The sequence below is a fragment of the Phalacrocorax carbo genome, chromosome 5 (genome assembly GCF_963921805.1).
Source record: "Phalacrocorax carbo chromosome 5, bPhaCar2.1, whole genome shotgun sequence".
NCBI classification, from domain to species: Eukaryota; Metazoa; Chordata; class Aves; order Suliformes; family Phalacrocoracidae; genus Phalacrocorax; species Phalacrocorax carbo.
In genome coordinates, this window is record NC_087517.1 from 3189458 (window position 1) to 3210660 (window position 21203).

The window sequence follows — 21203 nt, forward strand, 5'->3', positions numbered from 1 at the left end:
AAGAACACATGTATAGCCTGGTCATACACTGCCAGGCTAGCCATAGCACTCTAGGGCATGCTGCAAAAAACCCCCAATTTATTTGGGCAAGTGACAAAAGCTGAGGTCTGGGTATGTATAAAAGTGCATGGATTTTATTTATGCAGAGCGTGCAGAAGTTAATAAAAGCAATAACTGTCATAGGCAGGAGGCCAAGATGATTTTGTTCAGGAAAAGGGAGATATATTTTAGTCTACCGCTGTTTTTTTTTCCCTCATTTGTTTTATTTTTGAGTTTCCGGATATCAGCATGAAATAGGCAGACTTTTCATATCTGTAAACTCAAATTTAAAAAGTAGGTATGTAAAAGGAACCCATTAAAAAATAGTCATCATACATTTCCAAGCATTCAAACATAGGGGTATCCTTTTAGAAGGAAACGTACCTGCTTCAGGACTTGTTTGATTACAGCTGCTAACAATGCTGTTTGGTATCACTGGAGTGGAGGATGCCTGGATTCTCGACTGAGGTGGGTTCGGATGTAATGAATTTCCTAAAGCCATTCCTGACTGACTGAGCATCCCACAGTTCCCGCTAGCCTGCATCTGATTTATTAAACCTGCAAGATGGTTGGTTGTGCCCGGGCTAGTACCGTGGACAAAGTTAGTGTTTGTGTTCTGGCAGTGCACACCGTCCCCTCGCAAAGGTAAACTCTGTGCCAGCGAGTTCTGGAGACTGCCAGAGTTCACACCGGTGTCAGCAAAATGCATCTGGTTACCAGAGCAAGGTAAAGCAGTATTTGAGCTCCCACAACTGGTGGTACTATTGCTGCTCATGTGAGAGCTTTGACAACTCATGGACTGAAGTAGCTGGGACATAGAACTGATGGGAAAGGAGCTCTGGCTTTGCTTTCTGATCAAATCAGATCCGGCTTTGGAAACTCCAGAACTGTCCAACTGAGACTGTCTTAGCAAACTCAACACCGTGGTAGTCGGCTGCTTTCTTTTCCTCAGAGGATCTTTTTGCTGAGACATCAATTTATCTCTCAGTGCTGCTCGGCCACTTTGCCCTTCGGTCGTTGGTAGAAGCACATTGGCAGCAGGAGGGAACATGGTATTTAAAGTGCTATGTCCTTCGTTGTTGCCACCACTGGCAACAGGTCCAGAATTGCTACTGCTGTTATTGTTGTTACCAGCAAGTTTATTTTGATTTGCTAGCTGTGCTTTGGCTGCTGCTGAGAGTAAACTACTTGCTGGAAAAGAGGCAGCATTGTGCTGGTTCAAGATCTGATTTAAAGGCATTCCCAGCAAACCAGGCTGACTCTTCAAGGAACCACTTCCAGCCGATGCAGTAGAAAAAACTGCATTGTTTGGAGGATTCAATACATTACTCATTCCAGCAATCAATGGGTTAGGGATGTCCTTGTATTGATTAAGTCCATCATGCTTTGTGGAAGGGCTGGATGGCATAGATGGTCTCGGTGACCCTATTGTTGACCTTGGGGACCTGGGAGGAACTTTAATACCGCTACAGGATGACTGTGGTCCTACTGGAGGCAGCAGGAAATTTCCATGATCTGATGACGTGGAAGAAGAACGTGATCTTTGGGGAGAAGCCTCGATCCTTCCAATCCCGGATCCCATCATATGAACTGGGGATGTCACTGGTGAAGGAGAGAGGGAAGTTGAAGCAGAATGCTGAACTCTTTGAACATGACTTCCATGGTTCACATGACCGGGTTTTACAGTTGGCAAAGGAAGATTACTTGGCAAAGGGACGACAGCAGGAGGCATGCTTACATTCATCACGGGTACCTGAGAGTGGACGTTTGAATGGAAAGTAGTTGGGTTAATGATAACAGGATTCTGATTCACTGGTTTGCTAGGAATAGGGTCAAGTATGCCAAGTGGATCCTTTTCTGATGTTAATGGCTTTTTCTGAAGCGCACAAGAAGGTGGTGGAGGAGGCGGGGGTGGACCTTGGGGCGGTTTATGGTGAAACATTGCTCGCGGTATTTCCATACCAGATGAAAAATTACACATGGGTTTTTTCATTACTGGGCTTTTTGTGGTCAAAGTTGGGGAAAGAGGTATATTAGTCCTTCCAGCCATTGCACAGGATGACTGTATGGGAGAACCATGTAGCATTACTGACGGTGGAGATAGAGGTGTCCTGTTCATGTGAATAGGACTAGAGTTGGGTGCTCCATGAAAATTGGGATTGTTCCTTGTGAAAACATCAGGGCTTCCAAGTGGGTCAGTCCTAGGAGAGATTGAGCCATCTCCATATATCTGTGATCCTGATGAAGCTGGACTGGGCATCCCACCATGACTGCCACGATATGGAGACTTCTGTCCAAGTTCATTGCTACCCAACCTCTGCCTAGGATAGACAGAATGAAGTTCTTGTTGCTGGCTTCCAGCCATTTCTTGCACATAAAGCCTACCCATGGCATTAGATGCCCCTATCATCAACTTGAAAGGAGTCTTACATTCTGGCATCACAGAATTTGTAATTCCTTCATGTGATTTATTCCTCATTGATCTTGGAGTTGCTGCTCGAGTGGGAACTACTGGAGTTGCACCTGGTATTAAAAACACAAGAGTTACTGTTTTACAATCTGATATCACACATCTCAGTGCAAAACTACTGTGTGTGAAAATACTCACAGAAGCTAGAAAGCCTTTTGGCTAAACTTTTGCTCAACAGAAATAACACCTGAATCACCAAATAGTTGCTGGAATGGCGCACGCTACTCTACTACATAGAGCAGTTGTGCAGACCTTAACTCCATATCCCACATAAAGACTGCATAAATAGGGGCAACTTCAACTCTTGTGTTGCTCAGGTTTCAAGCACACTTGCTACAGACACAAATATATTTTAGCACTGTCCTTCTGAAACACCAATTCCTGAAAGGTTTTTTTTTCTTTCCCCCTTTGTCTTTTCCCTCTAACCATCATCTCCAGTGTCCTATTCCTGAATCTCCAGCATCACCACTTTGGCTACAGCTAGAAGGGCTGGCAGGAGGAGCAAAGCTGTCACTGTCCCAGGGAAAAGGAGCCTCTGGCACCATCTATTGAGTACAGGAGGAACAAAGCCCAACAAGGGTTTCGACTAATTTCTCCATGCCCTACAGAGAAAAGGGTGCTGCCCCAAACGCTGCCCCTGACGAGGATGAATGGGGAGCCGTGCCATACGACTTTGCCACAGATCTCTATTCAGCAAAGCACTTAACTGCAGAGATCTAAGACACCATGGCCGCGCAAGGCAAGATGCAGCTTCTCTGGCTGCTCCGCATCACTTGCTGGCACCAAGGGCACTGAGTTCCAGTCCTCTGAGTTAATCTGTTCCTGGGAACTGCTTTGCTAAAAAGGTGAGGACATTATATCACGTCCTGTGTTACTTTACTGAATTAAGGCTTTTCATGCAGCTTCTGCAACAAGCTTTGCTTGGGGGTAAAGACGCTAAATTTAAGGGGATCTGCTTCATATGTTGGTTTCAGGATAAAGGCCCTGGGGATATTTGCATATGCACACATATGAACCCTTCTACAATGGAAAAATTTCCTGTAAATCTCAGTTTTGAGACTAGACTTTCCTACTACAAGAACAAAACCACTTTCCTTTTCTGCCCACTAATATCAGTTTGATTTAAAACCCCCTTTTTTAAAAGTGCTTTACTTCTACCATCACAAGCAGCTCCAAGTCTGGCGGACTTTCTGCGTTTTGCTGCTCTGGGAATTTGTAATCCAGCTTGCAGTGCGAGCTCAGTAAAGGCAAATGAACGCGTTTTTGGCATGCAGCCTCTGAATATGCAAACTTAAGCTTGAGTAATGAGCTAAAGGTTCCATGTGCAGATGAACTCAGAGGTGCCTTTAAATTCTTCTACTCACAAGAACCCAATCCCATTCTTTCCTTCAGCCTGGCCATAGGAGACAGACAGCACTGACATTGCTGCCTTCATTCTATTTGCTCAACCAGCCACATCATCACAAAACCAAACGTATTACATTACCCAAAATACAACCAAAGTCTCACTTAGGGGACAAATCTCAAGACTGAACTGCAAAACGAAATATGTACAAGAACCCTCACCTTGAACACTGGACTTAAGGAAATGGTCAAATGTAAATGTGCATAAAGGAAAAGGCCATTTATTGGGAAATTTTCTTCTTCGCTTAGTGCACAAAATTCTGATCAGCAAAGAAGGCAAGACCACATAAATGCAACTTCTGTCTTTAACATTTAGCTAGTTTCACCTCCTTCATTTTGCTGATTTTTTGAAAACAGAGATGTAATTTAAGTACTACTAATAAAGAACACAAAAAAATTTATATGGAATATGCACAGTAATTTGGGAAATTGCACTGTTTGTTTAAAAAAAAAGTACATTGTAAAAAACAACCTAACCAAAGCTTTAAAATCATAAATAGCTATTTGAAAATGCAACAGCACATCAGTACTATGAACAGCACCAGTCTCTTCGCATTGTCTACGCATCTGAAATGTATTATTTATTTTTATACTCTTGAAATTTTCCACTTTGAAGTCAAGCTACAGAGCAGTTAGCGATTAGCCAGCTATTACTACAGCAGTATAGGGGTGCAAAAGATCTCTCAGATTATCAAGGGCCATCTCCCAGAAGTTGCATGCACCAGAGTATATAACCATAAACTTAGCGAGCTCTGACTTAAAAGTAAGCTTCACTCCTTTGTCCTAATCATTTGGATTTGTAGGACTACCTGAGAAGCTTTTCTTGTAATCCTTAGAAAGTAGCTAATTTTCAGTCTAAGTTTCTACGCAACTGTTTCTGTAGCTGTTTCTTTCAGCGCTAACTTTGTCTTTTAGCTTAAGTAGCTTTATTTCCTGGTGCTGATTCTCCCGATGCCTTTATTGGCAGCCATCGTACCTCCTTTGAGCCACCATTTTGCCAGGTTGAACAAGCCAAACGCTTTTAGATGACTTTCATGAAAGAGGTTTCGCAGTTCACTAAAAGAAGATCCTCTGCTCTAGTTCAGCTTGAGCACCGCTAGCGAGAACAGGGGTGCCGGAAGGCAGTAAGCATACAATGGCATTCGTACTTCTCTCTCTCAGAGCCACATTGATCTGCCCCATACCGCCATCTGGTACTGCTCACAGGCATCTTTGATCAGCTACTACATCTAGGCCTTCTTTCTCAATAATTTACAGCTAATAGCTTTTTTCACTAGTCCCCAGGTGAATAACCTTACAATTAACAGGATTTGTTGCTACACCTTTTCTTTCACTCCAGGTCTCTCAATGATCTCCTACTTTCTCAACATGTTTTGATCTTCCCCTGTTTTGACAATACCTGTCAACTTTATCCATCAACAAATTACCTCATTTTTTGTTGATATGGATAATTAAAATGCTAATCCAGGTTGGTCCCCAAAAATAATCCTTGAGAAATTACAGTGGAGATCTTCTCTTGCTATATATTCTGCCTTGCAATACAATTTCCCATTTAGCCAAGTCCTTAGCCACATTCTAATCCCTTTATAATCACTTTATTCTGCTTCTCTAATTTCCCATGTGACAGAATATCAGACATATTACTACAGTTCCAAAAGATGAGAGCTAATGTATTTTCTTTGTCTAGAACAATCTGATATCTTTTTCAAGAAAATCATGCTCTTAGTTTGGGATGACCTGTTTTTTAGGCTCGGTTTCTGTCTACCTACATCTCTCTGATTACTACCTCCATTTTTAACTTCAATCTGTTTACTCTTACACTTGTAGACATACAAGACTTTGGGGGCTGGTTCTATATAGGAATTACATATACTTGATATCAAGTAATTAAATGATTCTGCGTGATTTTACTTACTTGTTCCACCACCAGGACTAGTTAGAACTAGTGAAGGATGTGGTGCTTCCATGCTTTTATGAAGTGTAGCCACAGCAATAATTTTCCTTTTATGTATGCATAGTTTGGTGACATCTTCATCCGCTTTAACATCTTCAGCAGTTCTCTGCTTCACAGTAGCTCCAGGATCAAAATTAAAGACCTGAGGGTAAAGATTCCAACATTTAAAATAATTACTATAGGCAGCAAACTCACCAAATATACCTAAACCAGACATTTACATAAAATTACACATGCCTCTGTTCTTTAGAGCTGACTGCTCCTACGCTGCCCAAGAGATAATCTTTACAGTATGTTTTGAAATTACAAATAGTGAACATATTTATAAATAGCAAGAGAACTTTAACACCCCTCAGTATAAAGGGTAGGGAGACAAAAAGGAAAAAGAATCATGTGGGTCTGAGATTGCTCTATGATTAAGAAGAACAGTATGTTTGTGTATAGACAATAAAATTGTGAAGCTGATACTGAAGCTATCATGGTAGTCAGGGTCCCGTACTGATTCTCACATATTAACACGACGCCGTCAATGGTAGGTTTCTGATTTAACAGGAAAATGTTAAAACACCATAAAACCCGAGTCAGATTTTTCCGTGAGGGGAGAAGGCAGAAGGGAGATCCATTCTGTGTTTTCTGGTAAATCTACGGGTATATACCACTTTTCCCATTTTGTATGTACAATCTGAACAGAGATTAAGTCATGGTACAGCACATTAGCTGACACAACTGATAAGGATTATAGCACAGAGATCAAAAATGATGCTTTTCTTTACCTTGGGAAGAACAAGAGGACATTCTAGGCCACACTTGCATGTTCCATCAGTCAGCAAGTAAGTCTTCACCTGCTCCAAGCAGGATAATAAAGACCCACTGGGACTGTAAAGGAACAGAAATGATGAATACAAGCTATTTGATAGGTCATGACTTCTATCTACCATTCTAACAGCTCACACAGACACTGTTTAAAATAACACAGCTAAGACTTTGTATTTTGTTTCATAGTACTTCTTGCTTTTAGTCAAGAACTGGAACGATACTTATCAAAAATAGACAAAGGAATTTTTTAAAGAGAAAGATGTATTATAGAAAAACAAACACCGCAAGTGCAGAGAAAAGAAATTAATGGAGATTATTGATATTTACTATTAATATTACAGTCCTGCCTGAAAGCCTTAGCTACTGCCTAACAACACTAAGATTACTTTTCTCCCTCCTCTCTCCTATAAAGTTTAACACAGGCAGAGTGCAGTCCCCACGGACCTCCTCCCCCTCCGCCACATCACTGCAGTTCCATGCAGGCATGACAGTCATCTAGTTTTTAGCACCAGGACCTAATTTAAAAAGAAAAAACACAAAAGTGTGTTTCAAGAAGCATGAAAAAACCCACATGGAGAAGGGGGAACAGTAACAGAACTGTTGTGGCTGGGTCTCTTAGTTGCATAAACAGTTTGGTTTCATTCAGCTAAAATTTCAACCCTCTCACTGAAAATGAGAAATATTACACCAAGAAACCAGTCCAGTGAGTTTCTGATAAACTGCACTCGGGTTTCTCTAACTCCCACCAGAAAATCATTATCTCCATATCCAAAAATAGGACACTGGAAATTCTGTTACGGCAAAATCACTAATTCATAAGATGAAAAAGTTCTCATGTCACAAGCCTCTAACTTCCAGATTGCTCTTTATTACTTAGCCATCTAAACTGTTTGTCAGGGAAATAATACAATCATTTATGAGGACTGGCTAAAAGACTGGTTCTTAATGGCAGCTGTAAATAGCCCTTAATTTAACTAAAACAACTGAAGTGGAGTAGTTTGTAACACGAAAACAGCCAAGAGTCAAAATTCTAAACTATGACAAACTTTTGCACTTAAAACGCAATGAATAAACACCTAATTCTGCACAAGAACCAAGTCATATATAAAGTAACATCTGCAAGTGACATTTAAAGTTACGGTAACAGTTTAAATAAGTCATTTATTTGCCAGACTTGCCCTGAAATAATTATTTTAGGGAGAACTGCCCAGGTCAACTATGTGCAACAGTGACAGTTCTGAGGGTAAGAAAGATAAAAGAGCAATCTAAAAATAACAGTACAGGTACGAAGTGATAGGTCAGAGAGCCAAGCCTTCAGCCAAACATTCCCTGTCTTAAATTGAAATACTTGGGGAGCAGCGGGAAATTACTCATTTCGTTTATTTATTTATGTATTTATTTAAATTTCAGCTACAGACTGGTTAAACCATGATGCTACCGTTACCACACTGTAACCCAGTGAGCATCACTCGCTCTCTGCTTCGGCTCCGCACCTCCAGCACTGGCCGTTCGCTTTGGACTTTCCTGACCTGTCCTGACGACGCGCACAGGAGCGCCTGCTCGCCCCAGGCGAGACCAATACTTCCCACGGGAGACATTCAGATTGCCATTTGCTCTACACTATCCCACCTACGCGCAAAATCTCTGCGGACGCTTTCTGTGACGCTTAAAAAGCTTGCATTAAATGGCAACCCTGGGAATACGCTCTGGAGTCAGGATGCCATTTTCTTTGCATTGGTAAAAAAGGCTTGCTGTGCAGCAAGAGTAAAGCTATACCATCAGAGCTCGTTTTTTTCCCCTATTTCTACAATAAAGTAATCTTAAATAACCTTCCTTGGCAGGCTGTTTGTCTGGAAAATTTGGGCACACATATCCAGTGCAGGCACAAGGAGATACTGGAGCCTGGAAGCAACAGATCTGTAAGGCACATATTTACTGCACTGGTGATCAGTGGGTGTAAAGTAAGGTCTGGATAGTCACACTTACTAGGAGTGCACAGCTCAGCCCACTGAATCTGTGGCATGTGGGGTTCAGCAACCCTGCCGCACACACACGCATGGTTATTTGTCCGCAAGAGACGACAAAATTTTAAAAAGGCCCAATTTTTCTGTTTCTGCCTCGTTCCTGGGCAGACCTATGTAACTGCCAAGTATCTTCTGTGTGCACAGATTTCCTCACACTTCTACACTGCAAAGGATAATCCACAGCTTCCTTTGTAGGAAACTACTGGGTTTTTTTCAGCACTGAGGTCATCCAGAAGTTTTAGGCCTCCCAGCAAATCAAGAAAGAGCAAATTATAAAATATATTAGGATCTGTTACTGACAGTTGTGAAATCTGTCCTGTTATTAAAGAGCTTTTCTCAGTTTATTCCACTGATGACTATTCACGAACAATCAGCTGAAGAAGAGATTTAGGTCCTATTTTAAGGCAGCGGCACTGTTTTACTAAGAAAAGCACTGAGACTCAGCTCAGTGCTTTTAACAGGTAGTAAAACCTAGTTAGTTAATAGATTTAATCCAAAGCAACTGCTGACAGTTGATAGAAAAGTGTGTGTGCTTTATAAGGAAGCACAAATACGATGGGTCTTTATTTAGCTTGGATCATCTATTCTAGTTAAATCATGTCAGGGCTTAATATATACACTAATTTTCTCTTGGATAGCTTTTGAGTCAATATTGTTTGACCTTTCATTCCCTCAATAAATGCTGTGCCTATTTGCAGGGTGGTTGTTCCTTTGAAAGAGCAGTGCAGCACTGGAGCAGGTTACCCAGGGAGGTTGTGGAAAGTCAGTCCTTGAAGATGCTGCTGGCGAAACCACGGGCTGACCTGAGCGAGTGCTGCAGACACGCCACGTCAAGAGGAGGCTGAACTATTTGACTTCCCTCCTTTCCAACCAACATGTCCTACCCTGTGCCTTTCACTGAAGAAGAATGTGAGAGCCGTGGGCTATACCAAGTGTGCTGTCTAGTCTTCCCTTTCATCGGAATGGCTTAGAGAAGGCAATCAGAAAATTAACCATGGGATTAAAGAGAAGAAAAAAAAATACTCAGGCAAAACTTGGGAAGAGGGCAGAAATAATACAAGCCTCCCCAGGCTGAAAAAGGCAGCTGGTAAGCTTGATTAATAGGGTCAACTAGAATAAAAACAGTGTTTTGTGTAAGGCAATTCAGGACAGAACTATTAAGAAAGTCCCCCTGAACAAAGAGGACATATATAAAAAGAAGACAGAAAAGCAAATAACTGTCAGAATTATACCAACATTTACTAGTTTATAAACATGAAAGACACATGCTTGAAGAAGCAGCACAAGCTTCGTAGCCTGCTTCTTACAGCCCTACAAAATGAAGTTCAAAGGCAGGTAAAGTCATCAGGTATATAGAAATACCAAAGCATAATATGTTCTGACGCCTGGATAGAGAGATGACAGGGAAAAAAACCCCACGCAACCCGCAACTTTTTCTTTCTCATTGATTTTTAACTAAGGCAGAGGCCCAGTAAATTATAGCTGTAATGAGAAATACAAGGGAAAGGCGATTTATCTTTGACACGCGTATCACTGACATGGATTTTGTTTGATTCTGCTAATTGGGAATACAAACAAGAAATCCTGGAATACATTTGATCTTTTATGGTAGTTTAGTGTAAAATTGGAGTATGCTTTGACTCATGAAAGACTTTTGTATTGGTAATACATAAAATGTTGTGAAGAAGTGGTTATTTTAATCACAGAGCAGTGGAAGGAGATTAAGCAAGTAACAGACTGATAATAATTTAGATTTCTGTGATGTGCACCTGATGCACCCATGTTTTGTTAAAGCTAACTTTGATCTTCTTTCCAATAGCATTTAATTTGTAGTCTGTATGAACACATTCATTTAATAGCAATTTCAATACATTTCTTTGTGACCGTTCCAGGGTGAAGGAAAAGAATCCAATAAGCTAACCAAATAAACAAATGAAATACCTAAAACTTTGGATTTAGGCTTGTGTTTTACCTACATGAGAAATGTGAGAAGTCCGTAGAAGTAAATCTTGCTGGAGAATGTCAGTGATACTAAACACAGAACCTTCACAGGGCATATAAAACCTGATATTTTCTGCAGCTACTAAGTAGTTACACCACTTAAATTTCCTTTCAAAAGAGAGTAAGTAAAACACAAACGTGTAATGGAGATCTGGAACACAAATCCAGAAAAGACTTTGGGAAGAAGAGCTACAGAGTGTCAGGATAAAGTTGCATGGCACTGCATGAACTGAGCTGAAGGCTTGTTGCTGACAGAATAAGCGAGTCCCACTCTACCTTACCTGCCATGAACTGTTTGCGTCCCCAAGCACCACTTCGAACTTGAGCAGCAAAGGCTCTTATAAAAAGCCCATGCTGGTGCCTATGCACCTGGGAGCAGGCAAAAGACAGCAGAGATTTCTCATCATCTCAGGTGTGGCATATAACTAAACCTCTGGATAGTTTCATTGTAAAAGGTTTGAATAATAAAGATATTAAGTAAGGTTAAATCTGCTACTGCTCAGCTTGAAAATCCATATGACAATAAGTAGTAATAAAGAACTATTCATGCCTAAAGCAAAATGTATAGTAAGGATTATCAAATTTTCAAGACCAAGCAATATTAGATTTGAGAGTACGTTAAGGGCATGCAAACGGCACCACTGGCATAAGCGGACTCCATTAATATCAGCAGAAAAAGCGATCTCGCGCTCCCACAAGAACGAGCCCTTGAATTTCTGAGTACAAAAGATTAGCTGAGTCACTAATTTACCCCACGTTCTGGCAGAACTACCACGAAACAAAAGCGGTAACCCTCTCAGACAACCGTACCTGATATAGAGCACTCCGCTTTGGTCCACCCGTCGCTGCCAACCAACGGGAACTTGCACTGCTGGTGGCCCTCCATCCGTGTCCCCTCCGTCACACTCCTTTCCACCATTCATTTTTCTGTTTCTGTTTATGAGTCTTCAAAGATATCAACAGTAAGATGATATCCTTTTACTACATGTCATCGTGGCCTCCCAAAGAAGGCCACGCAGTACACTTTTCCCCAAATTGTACAAAGTGCATTGGGAGGCTCCAGCTCAGTTTGAAACCAAGTCCTTAAAAGTGGCCATTTTTGTTAATGAGTCAGTTTCCCATTATAAGCCACATTAAATATGCAAAGTTTAACTCCTTATATATTCATAAGGATGAACTATATAGATAAAAATTAGTGCTTCCAACTTGGGAAAACCATAATTCACCAATCCTTTGTTACCTGTCAGAAAGGAGAAGGGGGTAAAGGAGAATTTCTAGTTCAACAGCATGGCTCCAAGCTTGATGACTGTCTAAGATAACTTGTATTTTGTGAAAGCTCGTCTCATTTTTATAAATATGAGTCAGATCTAATACCTCCAGGTATTATACCCTTTATATGCCACATTCTTTTTGTTTTCTTTTTATCTTCCGTTCATTATCCAAGTTGTCTTCTTGAGATTCTTTCATGACTCCCTGGCTCCAGTAAAACAGCCTGAAAAATACAGATACAGAGAACATGTGAGCCATCTTCTGAAGTCTTTCAGCCCAGTTCAGTAACACATGAAGATGTATACAGCTGCATCCATTTAAAGAGCTTAGAATCAAAATTTTAAATGTCAATGGGACCATCAGAATAAGGCTTAGGGTAAACATAATCCTGCTCGCATATTCTATTTATATGTGGATGCAACGGAGCTCCGTCTTAAAAGCTAAGAGAGTGCAACTGTGATTAAAGAGTTAATGTACAGTTTGGGTGAATTAAGGGATGTATCTTTTAACTGAATAGTTTCACATATGCTTCTATTCAGAATTATCAACAGATGACTAATTAATGCCCTTTAAAAATTGTTGATAAAACTGAACAAATTTAATGTGAAGGAAGCTGCTTCTAGGGTTGATAATAACCATAAAAATGGAAACCCCTGCATTTAGACTAAATTAAAATAATCATTTCTTACAGGAAAATTGTATAATAAAAAGGGAAAAGCCAGCATCAATGCACTGATCTCAGAATACCTATGAAACAATTTGAATATCGTAAGTAGTAATTTCCCCCAGATGATTATACTGTATGAGCAAATCTTCATGAAAGAAGTTCAGAATAGCTGTGTTATTCCCCCAAAAGAGTTTTTTAAGACAGCCAGGTGAGACTTAACTCTTAAGATTGGACATTTTATTAAGGTGAGACAAACATGGAACACGCGATTAAAATAGTAAATGAGTTAGAGATGACAACAATCCTAGAACTCAAATGTAAGATGGCAGTGATTGCTATTGTTGTAATGATGCTAACAGGTTTTTTGTGGAATTGCATGTCATTCCTGCCTTATTCCTAACACTAATGTTATGCTAACATTTTAAAACGTAGTAAATGTTACTATAGGCCTGACTCATTTTAATTAGAGAAGGTTTTTTGAGATAGAAATGGAACAGAAAGACTTAGGATCCTACAACATTTCTGCAACAACAGTACCAACAACACATTACACCTGTATTTAACAGTAACAACAGCTCCTTCCTTCAAGACCACTAAAGGAAGGTTACAGAGGCGTAAATACAGTCCTCGAAAATATTCCCTTAAGTACACTTATGCAGTACATTTTCTTTAGATGCACTACTTTTAAATGTAAAGTTCAAAATGCTTCATAAAGAAAAAGATAGCCACGGTATTTACACGAAGGATGTGGCCTAGAAAGGAGCCAGCTGGACATACCCCCTTGACTAAGGTGCTGAAATTCAAAGGATAGAATGCGATTTTCAGAATAAAGAGTGCGATTTCCTGCAGGGTGAAGCCTTCTAGAAGAGCCTGGCACAGTTTTGCAGGGATCTGTTTCAACTTTCCTGTACTCTGGAGCACTCCAATAGGATGCAATCCTTGGCCAGCCAAAATTGGGAAAGGGATGAGGAGACTATGATGAGATCCTGCTCACTGACAGTGGAGGGGTGACCGGGTACCAGCTAGCGAAGGTCAGAGTGAATGTCACATGAAACACCTTGCCGTCTCTCATATGAAAACAATCTATCCTTTAATCTCTAAATCTGGTACACAGAAATAGGATTTGGAGAGCACTTGGCGACAGTTCAAGACTCTCTCAGGTTTTCAGTTGAGAAGTTTTGGTGTTTGACTGGGTTTTATCCTGATTAAGAATGTGGCAGATGATGGTTCATCAAAACCAAGGCAAAATTTGCCTTCAGGTTTCAGCATTATTTATTGCTGAATGTTGCACTGGCATTTTTATTACGGGTCCCATGTAAGGCTAAAACAGGTAAATAATTCCCCTATTATTTTTAATGAGAATTAACTTTCTGTAACACAGTAAGTTCAGGAAAAAGACGTATTTAAAATACTGGAAGCGCACAGCGCAGAGGAGGTTGCTCATCTCTTCGCCCGGTCTTGCTGTGGCCCGTGTTGCTATTTAGGGCAATTGCACTGGATCCATTACGAGAAAATAATAGCCATCAATTTCTTTTTTGCACAAGCAGCAAGAGCCACTTTGAAGTAACCTTATATTTCTACTGGTTCTGCAATGCTCTGCCTCAGCTAACATCCCATTCCATCACCACCATAATACTCATCATCGTCTAATCAGATAAACCATTTTTCTGTACTGCACATGGCTTGAAAGAGTACTGGAAGAGGCAAAAGAATTCACTTAACTGCTTCGTCTGTGGAAAACATTTTAATTTTTACTCAGTTCGTTGAATTGGAATAAAATGGCTGCTTCAGTCAAAGTTTATTGTTTGTATGGCTTTTTCCTGAGAAGTACTAGAGACCAAAGAATTGTAAACACACACAAGGATTTGAGTGATGTAAAAATTAAAAATGAATCGCAGCACAGGTATGACGACCCATTTTCCATTCTACCCCAAGGACAAAAATACTTCAGCCACCACACTCACCCTACGCAGAAAACAGCGAACAATGCTGTTCACATCGTCAAAGTTTGACCTTTTGTCCTGTAATTTACTGTGCTCATATGCAAGTTGGGGTCTGTGAGGACACGCCGATGTGCCTGTGTGCAATGAATTACCGAAACGGGGGTTAAGGCTCCCCGGAAGCTGCTTAGCACACGGCTAATCAGTGTGTAACTAGCCGTGTTTTATGTGTTTAAAGGAAAACTCTTGTGGAACTGAGATTTTTTTTTTTTTTTTTCACTAAACACTAGCCCAGTTCTGTGCAGCTTTCCAGAAAATGCAGGGAATAAAATAGCCGGTACATACTGTAACCACTGCACATTTCTGTCGGGCATGAATGGTAAAATAAGAGCTTGCTATCAATGTTTTGGTACAGAAAACCTTCACTAAACTGCATGTGAGAGTTGATAAGTCTTATTTTATTTAACTGCGTAACACCATAGAAAAGTTAAGCGTAGTACAGGTCTCTTGGAGAGACTTAAACCTCTCAAATCTGGCTCAACAAAGGACACCCGTCGCATTTTCCCAATAACCGGTTATCAGCCAAACAAAGAAAACGGAGCTAAGGAAGACAGCAGAGAAAAAAAAGGATGAGAGTCACTTAAACCAGGCTGCGTCTGGCTCTTTTTCACTCTACTGCTGGCACAGGCTGGTTTTATAATACATTTTATACAATAAAGCAGCCTAGATGGGAAGCTGCAAGTTTAAAGGGAGAGTGGACGGGATGGTGGCACCGCTCTGTCATGTTTGGCAACTGTTCTGTGACTGAAAAAAGACATTTAAATCCCAATAGGGACCAGCCTGACCACGAATGCTCCGACACAGAGCACCCAGTTGACTACTCAAACCTTTTCATTTCTTACCAGCCCAGAATCTTCCAACTCACTGGCAGAAAAATCCCGTCCCTTTTGATGTACCATTTTCCCCGTCTCCATCAAAGTATTCGAACTGAAGTACTTGGGATTGGGTAAGAAAGTATTTGGATTTTGGACCAAATCCAAAGTATTTTGGACACTGGATTCTATCCAAAGGCCTGATTTTCATCAACCCATGTAATAAATACCTCTTCTCTGTAATCTCGTAACAACTCCAGACAACTCATGTTATCTCACCACGAGTAACACAACTTTCCACATCTAAATCAATTACTTCTTTTTTCTGTGCGCCAAGACATGCTGTTTAGATTTGTTTTGCAGTCCAGTTTCATTACAATATGCTTAAAAATATTTCATTGGAGAACTATGCAAAACTACACTGAATTGCTTCCCCCCTTTAGCCCCCCTCAAACCCCTCCCCCCATGGAAAATCTCTCCTGAATTTTCATATGCTGAAAATATGCTTTCAATTTTTAATGCAACTGTCTCACTTTTTGACATGTTGCGTTTTAAGAAGCCTCTCTGCACACTCAGCTGTTAATGTTTACTTTAACAATTTTTTTAGTCAAGTAGTGAAATAGAAAATTTGGTACAAAGTAAGGAGAAGCTTTAAGGAGATACTAATAGCCTGGCCTCAGATCTATCACATATGATATGAATACCAAGATAACATTTCTTTTATTAGTAAGTGGACATAAAGCCAGTTAAGACAAATTTTGACAGTCTAATATTGGAAAGATGCTCCACTGCTTTTTTCTTACATAAATTTTCAAGCATGCCTAACAATTCCATGTATCTCTGAGAAAGGCTGCTTAGAGGTCTGTGGTCAGTGGCTGCCTCTCTGATGCACAAAATCCGGTGCTAACTTACAGAATGGCCAGATTTTTGGTATAAAGTTATGCAAATGCTTAGAACGTACATGAAACACTGCTTATCGATACAAGTTGCAGTCTCACTTCCCAGGCTTTCCTTTCTATCGCAGAAAAACCTACCAAATACACTGAGAAACAGAAATACCCTCATATCACAATCTTGGGGGTTTTAGAGCTAACAGGAGCTTTAGCTTCTTAAAAAGCATTACTTTCAAGCCATGCAGAGTTAAAATGAGGTTTTGTTTAGTTATTGCTTGCACATTATTAATCTTTCAAAGCAATTACTTAGGATTCTCCTGTATCACCTAATTAGATACAAGTGTTGCATTACTTTTTGGGAATGCTTTTCCATTTTGAAAAGAAGCATTCTCTTGACTAATCAGATTGGTAACGAATACTTTATGAAGCCCTATTTTTAGTCGAGTGAGTCAACAAACAAACATGTCTGAAGTCTAAAGGAAGCCTTTCTTCCTTCAACCTTATCTCATTGTATTGGTATCCAGGTATACATGTTATACCCTGGCCTTCGGGTTGAGAAAGATACCTTTATCTTACTCATAAATACAGAGTATTAATACATTGCAACAACCAGAAAATTGATCTGCACTGAATGAATTAATTAAAATGTAGATTTTAAATCGCCCTGGTGTCGAACCAGTTTATACTAGTCCAACTACCTTTGGCATTAAATGATTTTGAACTGTATAAAGGACAGTTTTATTATATGCTGTAACAAGGCTTATGTATTCCTAGTTTATACAAGTTCCGATGCTGTAGAACCTTTTAGGATTGGAGGACCCCAGTTTAACCACTCTATTAAATGATAGCTATTTGGATGAATTAACTCATAAACAGCCAACATTTCAAAAGTCCAGGCCCCTGTACCTCTCTCTACAACCACAGCCAGTGACCTTTACCAGTAGCCCACTGGACGTGCCCCAGCTCAGCCAGCCTCGCTTACCTGCATGTGGATGGACACAACCCTGTATCATTTGGTTTCCTATGCTGCCAGACTACATGATCAAAGCAGTCACTTCAGACCTCCGACTTAGGAATCTACACTAATAAAACAATAAGGAAAAGATTCTCATGGAGAAAGACTGAATATGTTCACAGATTCTAGCTGATCACTAAGAGCATGCAATATGAATCTCATCTCTTGGAGCATTTTGGACCTGCATGCCAGAAGCTGTAACCTTACATCCGACATCCTTCCTGCAGGTAAAAAGCAGAGTTTATTGAGCTCCTCAATTCAGGAGATTTAACTGTGTTGTTACAGTTGTCCAAGGCAATGGCTGAACTGGGAAGGAACGTGACCCTTTTAGCATCCTTTATTTAGTGTACGTACGGTGCCCGAACCTGGAACTTTCTCGGAGTATGACTGCCTTTTAACACCTCTACCTGTGTCACTCCCACAGCTGGGAGCAATTGAGGTTCACACTTCCAGTGAAAGGATGGCGAAAGTACCTCCTCTGTGTACACACGTGCACGTGTACACACACACAGCACCTCTGAAAGGGTCTGGACAAAAAGCAAAGCTGAGCTACATGACAATCAAAGATGGCAGGAGACAAAAGGATTTTCTTTTTAAACCTCAGCTCTGTCTACTCAGTAAGAATTTAATAAATACAATGGTCACCCAGTAAGAGTCCCTACACGAATACAACAGAGTCATCATGCTCTTTCAGGCCTTCCACCGCATTAATTTTTTCTTTACAAGGGAAATAGGTCAAAACTGTGTGCGTGTGAGATAGGGCTACTTTACTGTCAAAATAATGTAAGCCCTCAGATTTTTTAAAAATTAAGACTAATATTTGGTATGCAATTTCGATCAACCAAGTTATTCTGTAGATAAGAATCACGTCACCATTACCAAAACCTTTCTTGGGGAATATTATGAAACAGAATATTACTAACCTATACGTTAGTAAGAAGTGAAGAAGTGTTATTACATCCACTTTGTCACTTCAGGGGAACTCGTATAAGGAAGTGAGGAACTTGTGTAATATACGATGCCCATCTTCAGCAACCTACAAATCTAGGAAAGGCAAACCTGGACTTGGATGCTTTCTCTCGTTTTTAATGGCCAAAAGCCACCCATACATTTACTTTTCGATGCTCTTGTTTCAATCTGCAGGCATAAAGCTAAAACAATCTTGTACAAACTGGTTATTTTTTTTATTTTCTGAAAGAAGAAAGCATGTCGAAGTATTACACAGCAGAGATTTGCATAGTGAGGTTCCTAGCTGAGGATTTAAAGGACTAAGCTTTCTATAATATAAAGAAAAAATATACTTGAACTCTTTACTGTGTAGCTTTCCTACATTTCGTTTTCTTTTTTCTTCACCATGCAGTGGTGATACGTAATCGGTTCTGCAACTGGGAAGGCCGCTTTTTCTGGGCTTTCTTTGAATAAGAATTCCCGTCTCCACCAAAACTTGCTATAAGAAATCCACAATTCTTAAAGTATTTTGATTCTGTTTATGTAATGCTTTTCCAGAATTTAGTATTTTGGAAGGAGCAGGAGTAGATTTTAATTCTTTGTGGCTTCAGGTGTCTTTTATGGTTATAATATTAGAGCTTTTGTACACCAGCTGAGATTCTGTTAGCTCTGTAACAAACTACCGAGCTCCAGAAGAGTCTATCAGGGCAAGTTACCATGACTCCATGTCAAGAAAAAAAGAGATGACTGTAAAATGTGCGAGGAAAATAAAGCAATCTGCACCTACAGGAGAGAGAAGTCCGACCTTCCAGCACCAACTGCCACAACAGAAGAGGATATTAAAACAGGAAAAGCTGCTTTGTCACAGCAGGTTCGCTCTTGCTAACCTAACACACAGATTTATTAGAAAATGACCACTGCAGACATTCACATTTGTCAGAAAAAAGTGACAAGGCACTTAAAATTAACAGAAACTTAAAACTCTAGCAGCAACACGCTGGTTATTAGGAAATGATTTAGCTATAAATATTTTAAAACTTCGGACCGAAGTAAAAATTACTTCAAAAGGAGATCCAAGCACATGAATAAACAAATAACAAACTACTCTCAATTCTCATGTTTCAGGCTTCCAAAAACCTGAAATTATTAAATATATTTTTGTAACAGCTTTATAATGAAGACTATATGAATTTCAGGAACATCTGATATAGAATGTTCTTAAGGTATCTAATAAACGTGGAAAATAAATAGGTAATAACTATTCGTAAGTGTTCTGTTCTAGTTGACAGCTTTGCTGTACATTACTGACTTACTGGTTACTAGGGGAATATAAATTGAGAAAACAAAAAAGTTAATTTTAAACAAAAAGAATATTTAAATATGACTGTCTCAAAACCTGAACATGAAAACTCAATTAGATTTTAGATACTCAGTTAAGAAAAGGCAAAAAACAGATTGCTGGAAATATGGTGAAAGGCCCCGAGCTGCTGGCATAACAATTGTCGGATTAGCCCCACATCTCCATTAACTGTGCACTGCGATATCAAAAATTAAGCAATGGATGGTAAAAATGAAAACCATACTCTTAAATGCATACTATCTTAAATCATACTATCTTAAATGCAGAGGCCTCAATAAACTATATACACCTCCTTTGTATTAGACACCTGGAGTTCAGGGCACAGCAATATTTAAATCATCTGAATAATTCAGATTCAGTTTCTGTGGAAGAATGTCAGAAACATAGTAGGGTTGCAAATTAAACCTGTAAATTATGCTTTTGTGCCAAAGTAAGAAGTCACATGACTCTACTATTTTTAGACACAGGGAATTTTTCTCCAAGTGCTATTTTTTAAATTGTTTACTGAATGATGTATCTCTACTCAGCAATTTCCTTCATGAAAATACTCTTAAGATATTAAAAAAAAAAACCCCTACCATAAAAATCAGCTATTCAGACACCTTAACGCAAACTCTACAGCCTTATCTGGCACAAATGTAATAGTGCTCGAGAGCTTGGGCTGCCTCTTGAAATCCGGTATGCTACAAACCTGTGCAATATGACAGATGACTCTCTAGCACTAGTAGATTATTACTCACTGTCTTTCAGTGATACACTAATTGAATGTGTAAGTATTTGGAGAGTTCATCCCTGCTGTTTTAGTTAAGCGACAGACAGTTCTCTGTTTTCTAGAGCAGGACTCTGAATTTCAAGGATATTTTTTTTAAAAAGGTAATAATTTAAAATGCTTTTATTCCATGAAAATTATGACAACTATTTCTTTCTTGATATACAAGAGGTCCACTAATTGTAAGTTTAATAATTTTTAAATGAACCTCTATGAAAATCTGTATACGTGGCCCTTCCTTCTAGTGCTTCTTTTTCTACTTACACTGGTCCGAGTCAGCTGTTTTATGAATATGCCATTCGATTTAAAAATAACCTTCCTCCCCTTCCTATTAAGACTTCACTTTTGGTTTTTTAAGATACATGAAATAAGTAATGCAAATATAAAGTACTTTTAAATATACAAATTATCAGTAGGGCATAGGATTAAACAAAAGAACCCAAACCTGACCTTTTTCCTCATTAAGCATTAGATTGAAGGCAGATATGTGCATCTTGTTCATTCCAAGCTGAAAAACAAAGAATCAGTTGAAACAGAAGATAAGCAATAGTAAGCGATACAGTCCACTTACGATGGTAAGATTTCAGCATTAAATGAGTCTTAATTATTTCTTCATATTTATAAACACTTAACCAGAGGGGATTCTTAGAATATTATTTCTCCTTTGAAACTCTGAAATAAATACCTGTTTTCACTTCTTATTTTGTACACGCTTCATTTCCATAGAACATGAGCACAGAAAAAACAACCTAATATTTAAGA

The 21203-nt window shown here is 39.5% G+C and overlaps 2 protein-coding genes across 9 annotated transcripts in view; one reads left to right on the forward strand and one right to left on the reverse strand.

Annotated features, from left to right (window-relative positions):
- The window catches only part of ORC4 (origin recognition complex subunit 4), a 445415-nt gene that overhangs the window by 312874 nt on the left and 111338 nt on the right, over positions 1–21203 (forward strand). The window lies entirely within an intron of this gene.
- Positions 1–21203, reverse strand: part of MBD5 (methyl-CpG binding domain protein 5) — a 145888-nt gene that overhangs the window by 34793 nt on the left and 89892 nt on the right. For 4 of the 8 annotated variants that reach the window (XM_064450974.1, XM_064450973.1, XM_064450975.1 and 1 more), the window contains 5 exons: positions 20892–20949; positions 11519–12200; positions 6641–6743; positions 5829–6009; positions 424–2562 (listed from right to left, as the gene is read on the reverse strand). In XM_064450974.1, the coding sequence (XP_064307044.1) occupies positions 424–2562; positions 5829–6009; positions 6641–6743; positions 11519–11631 (2536 nt within the window). In that variant the 5' untranslated portion in view covers positions 11632–12200; positions 20892–20949. The remainder of the gene's footprint in view (positions 1–423; positions 2563–5828; positions 6010–6640; positions 6744–11518; positions 12201–20891; positions 20950–21203) is intronic. The other 4 variants (XM_064450970.1, XM_064450969.1, XM_064450968.1 and 1 more) reach the window with 4 other exon arrangements.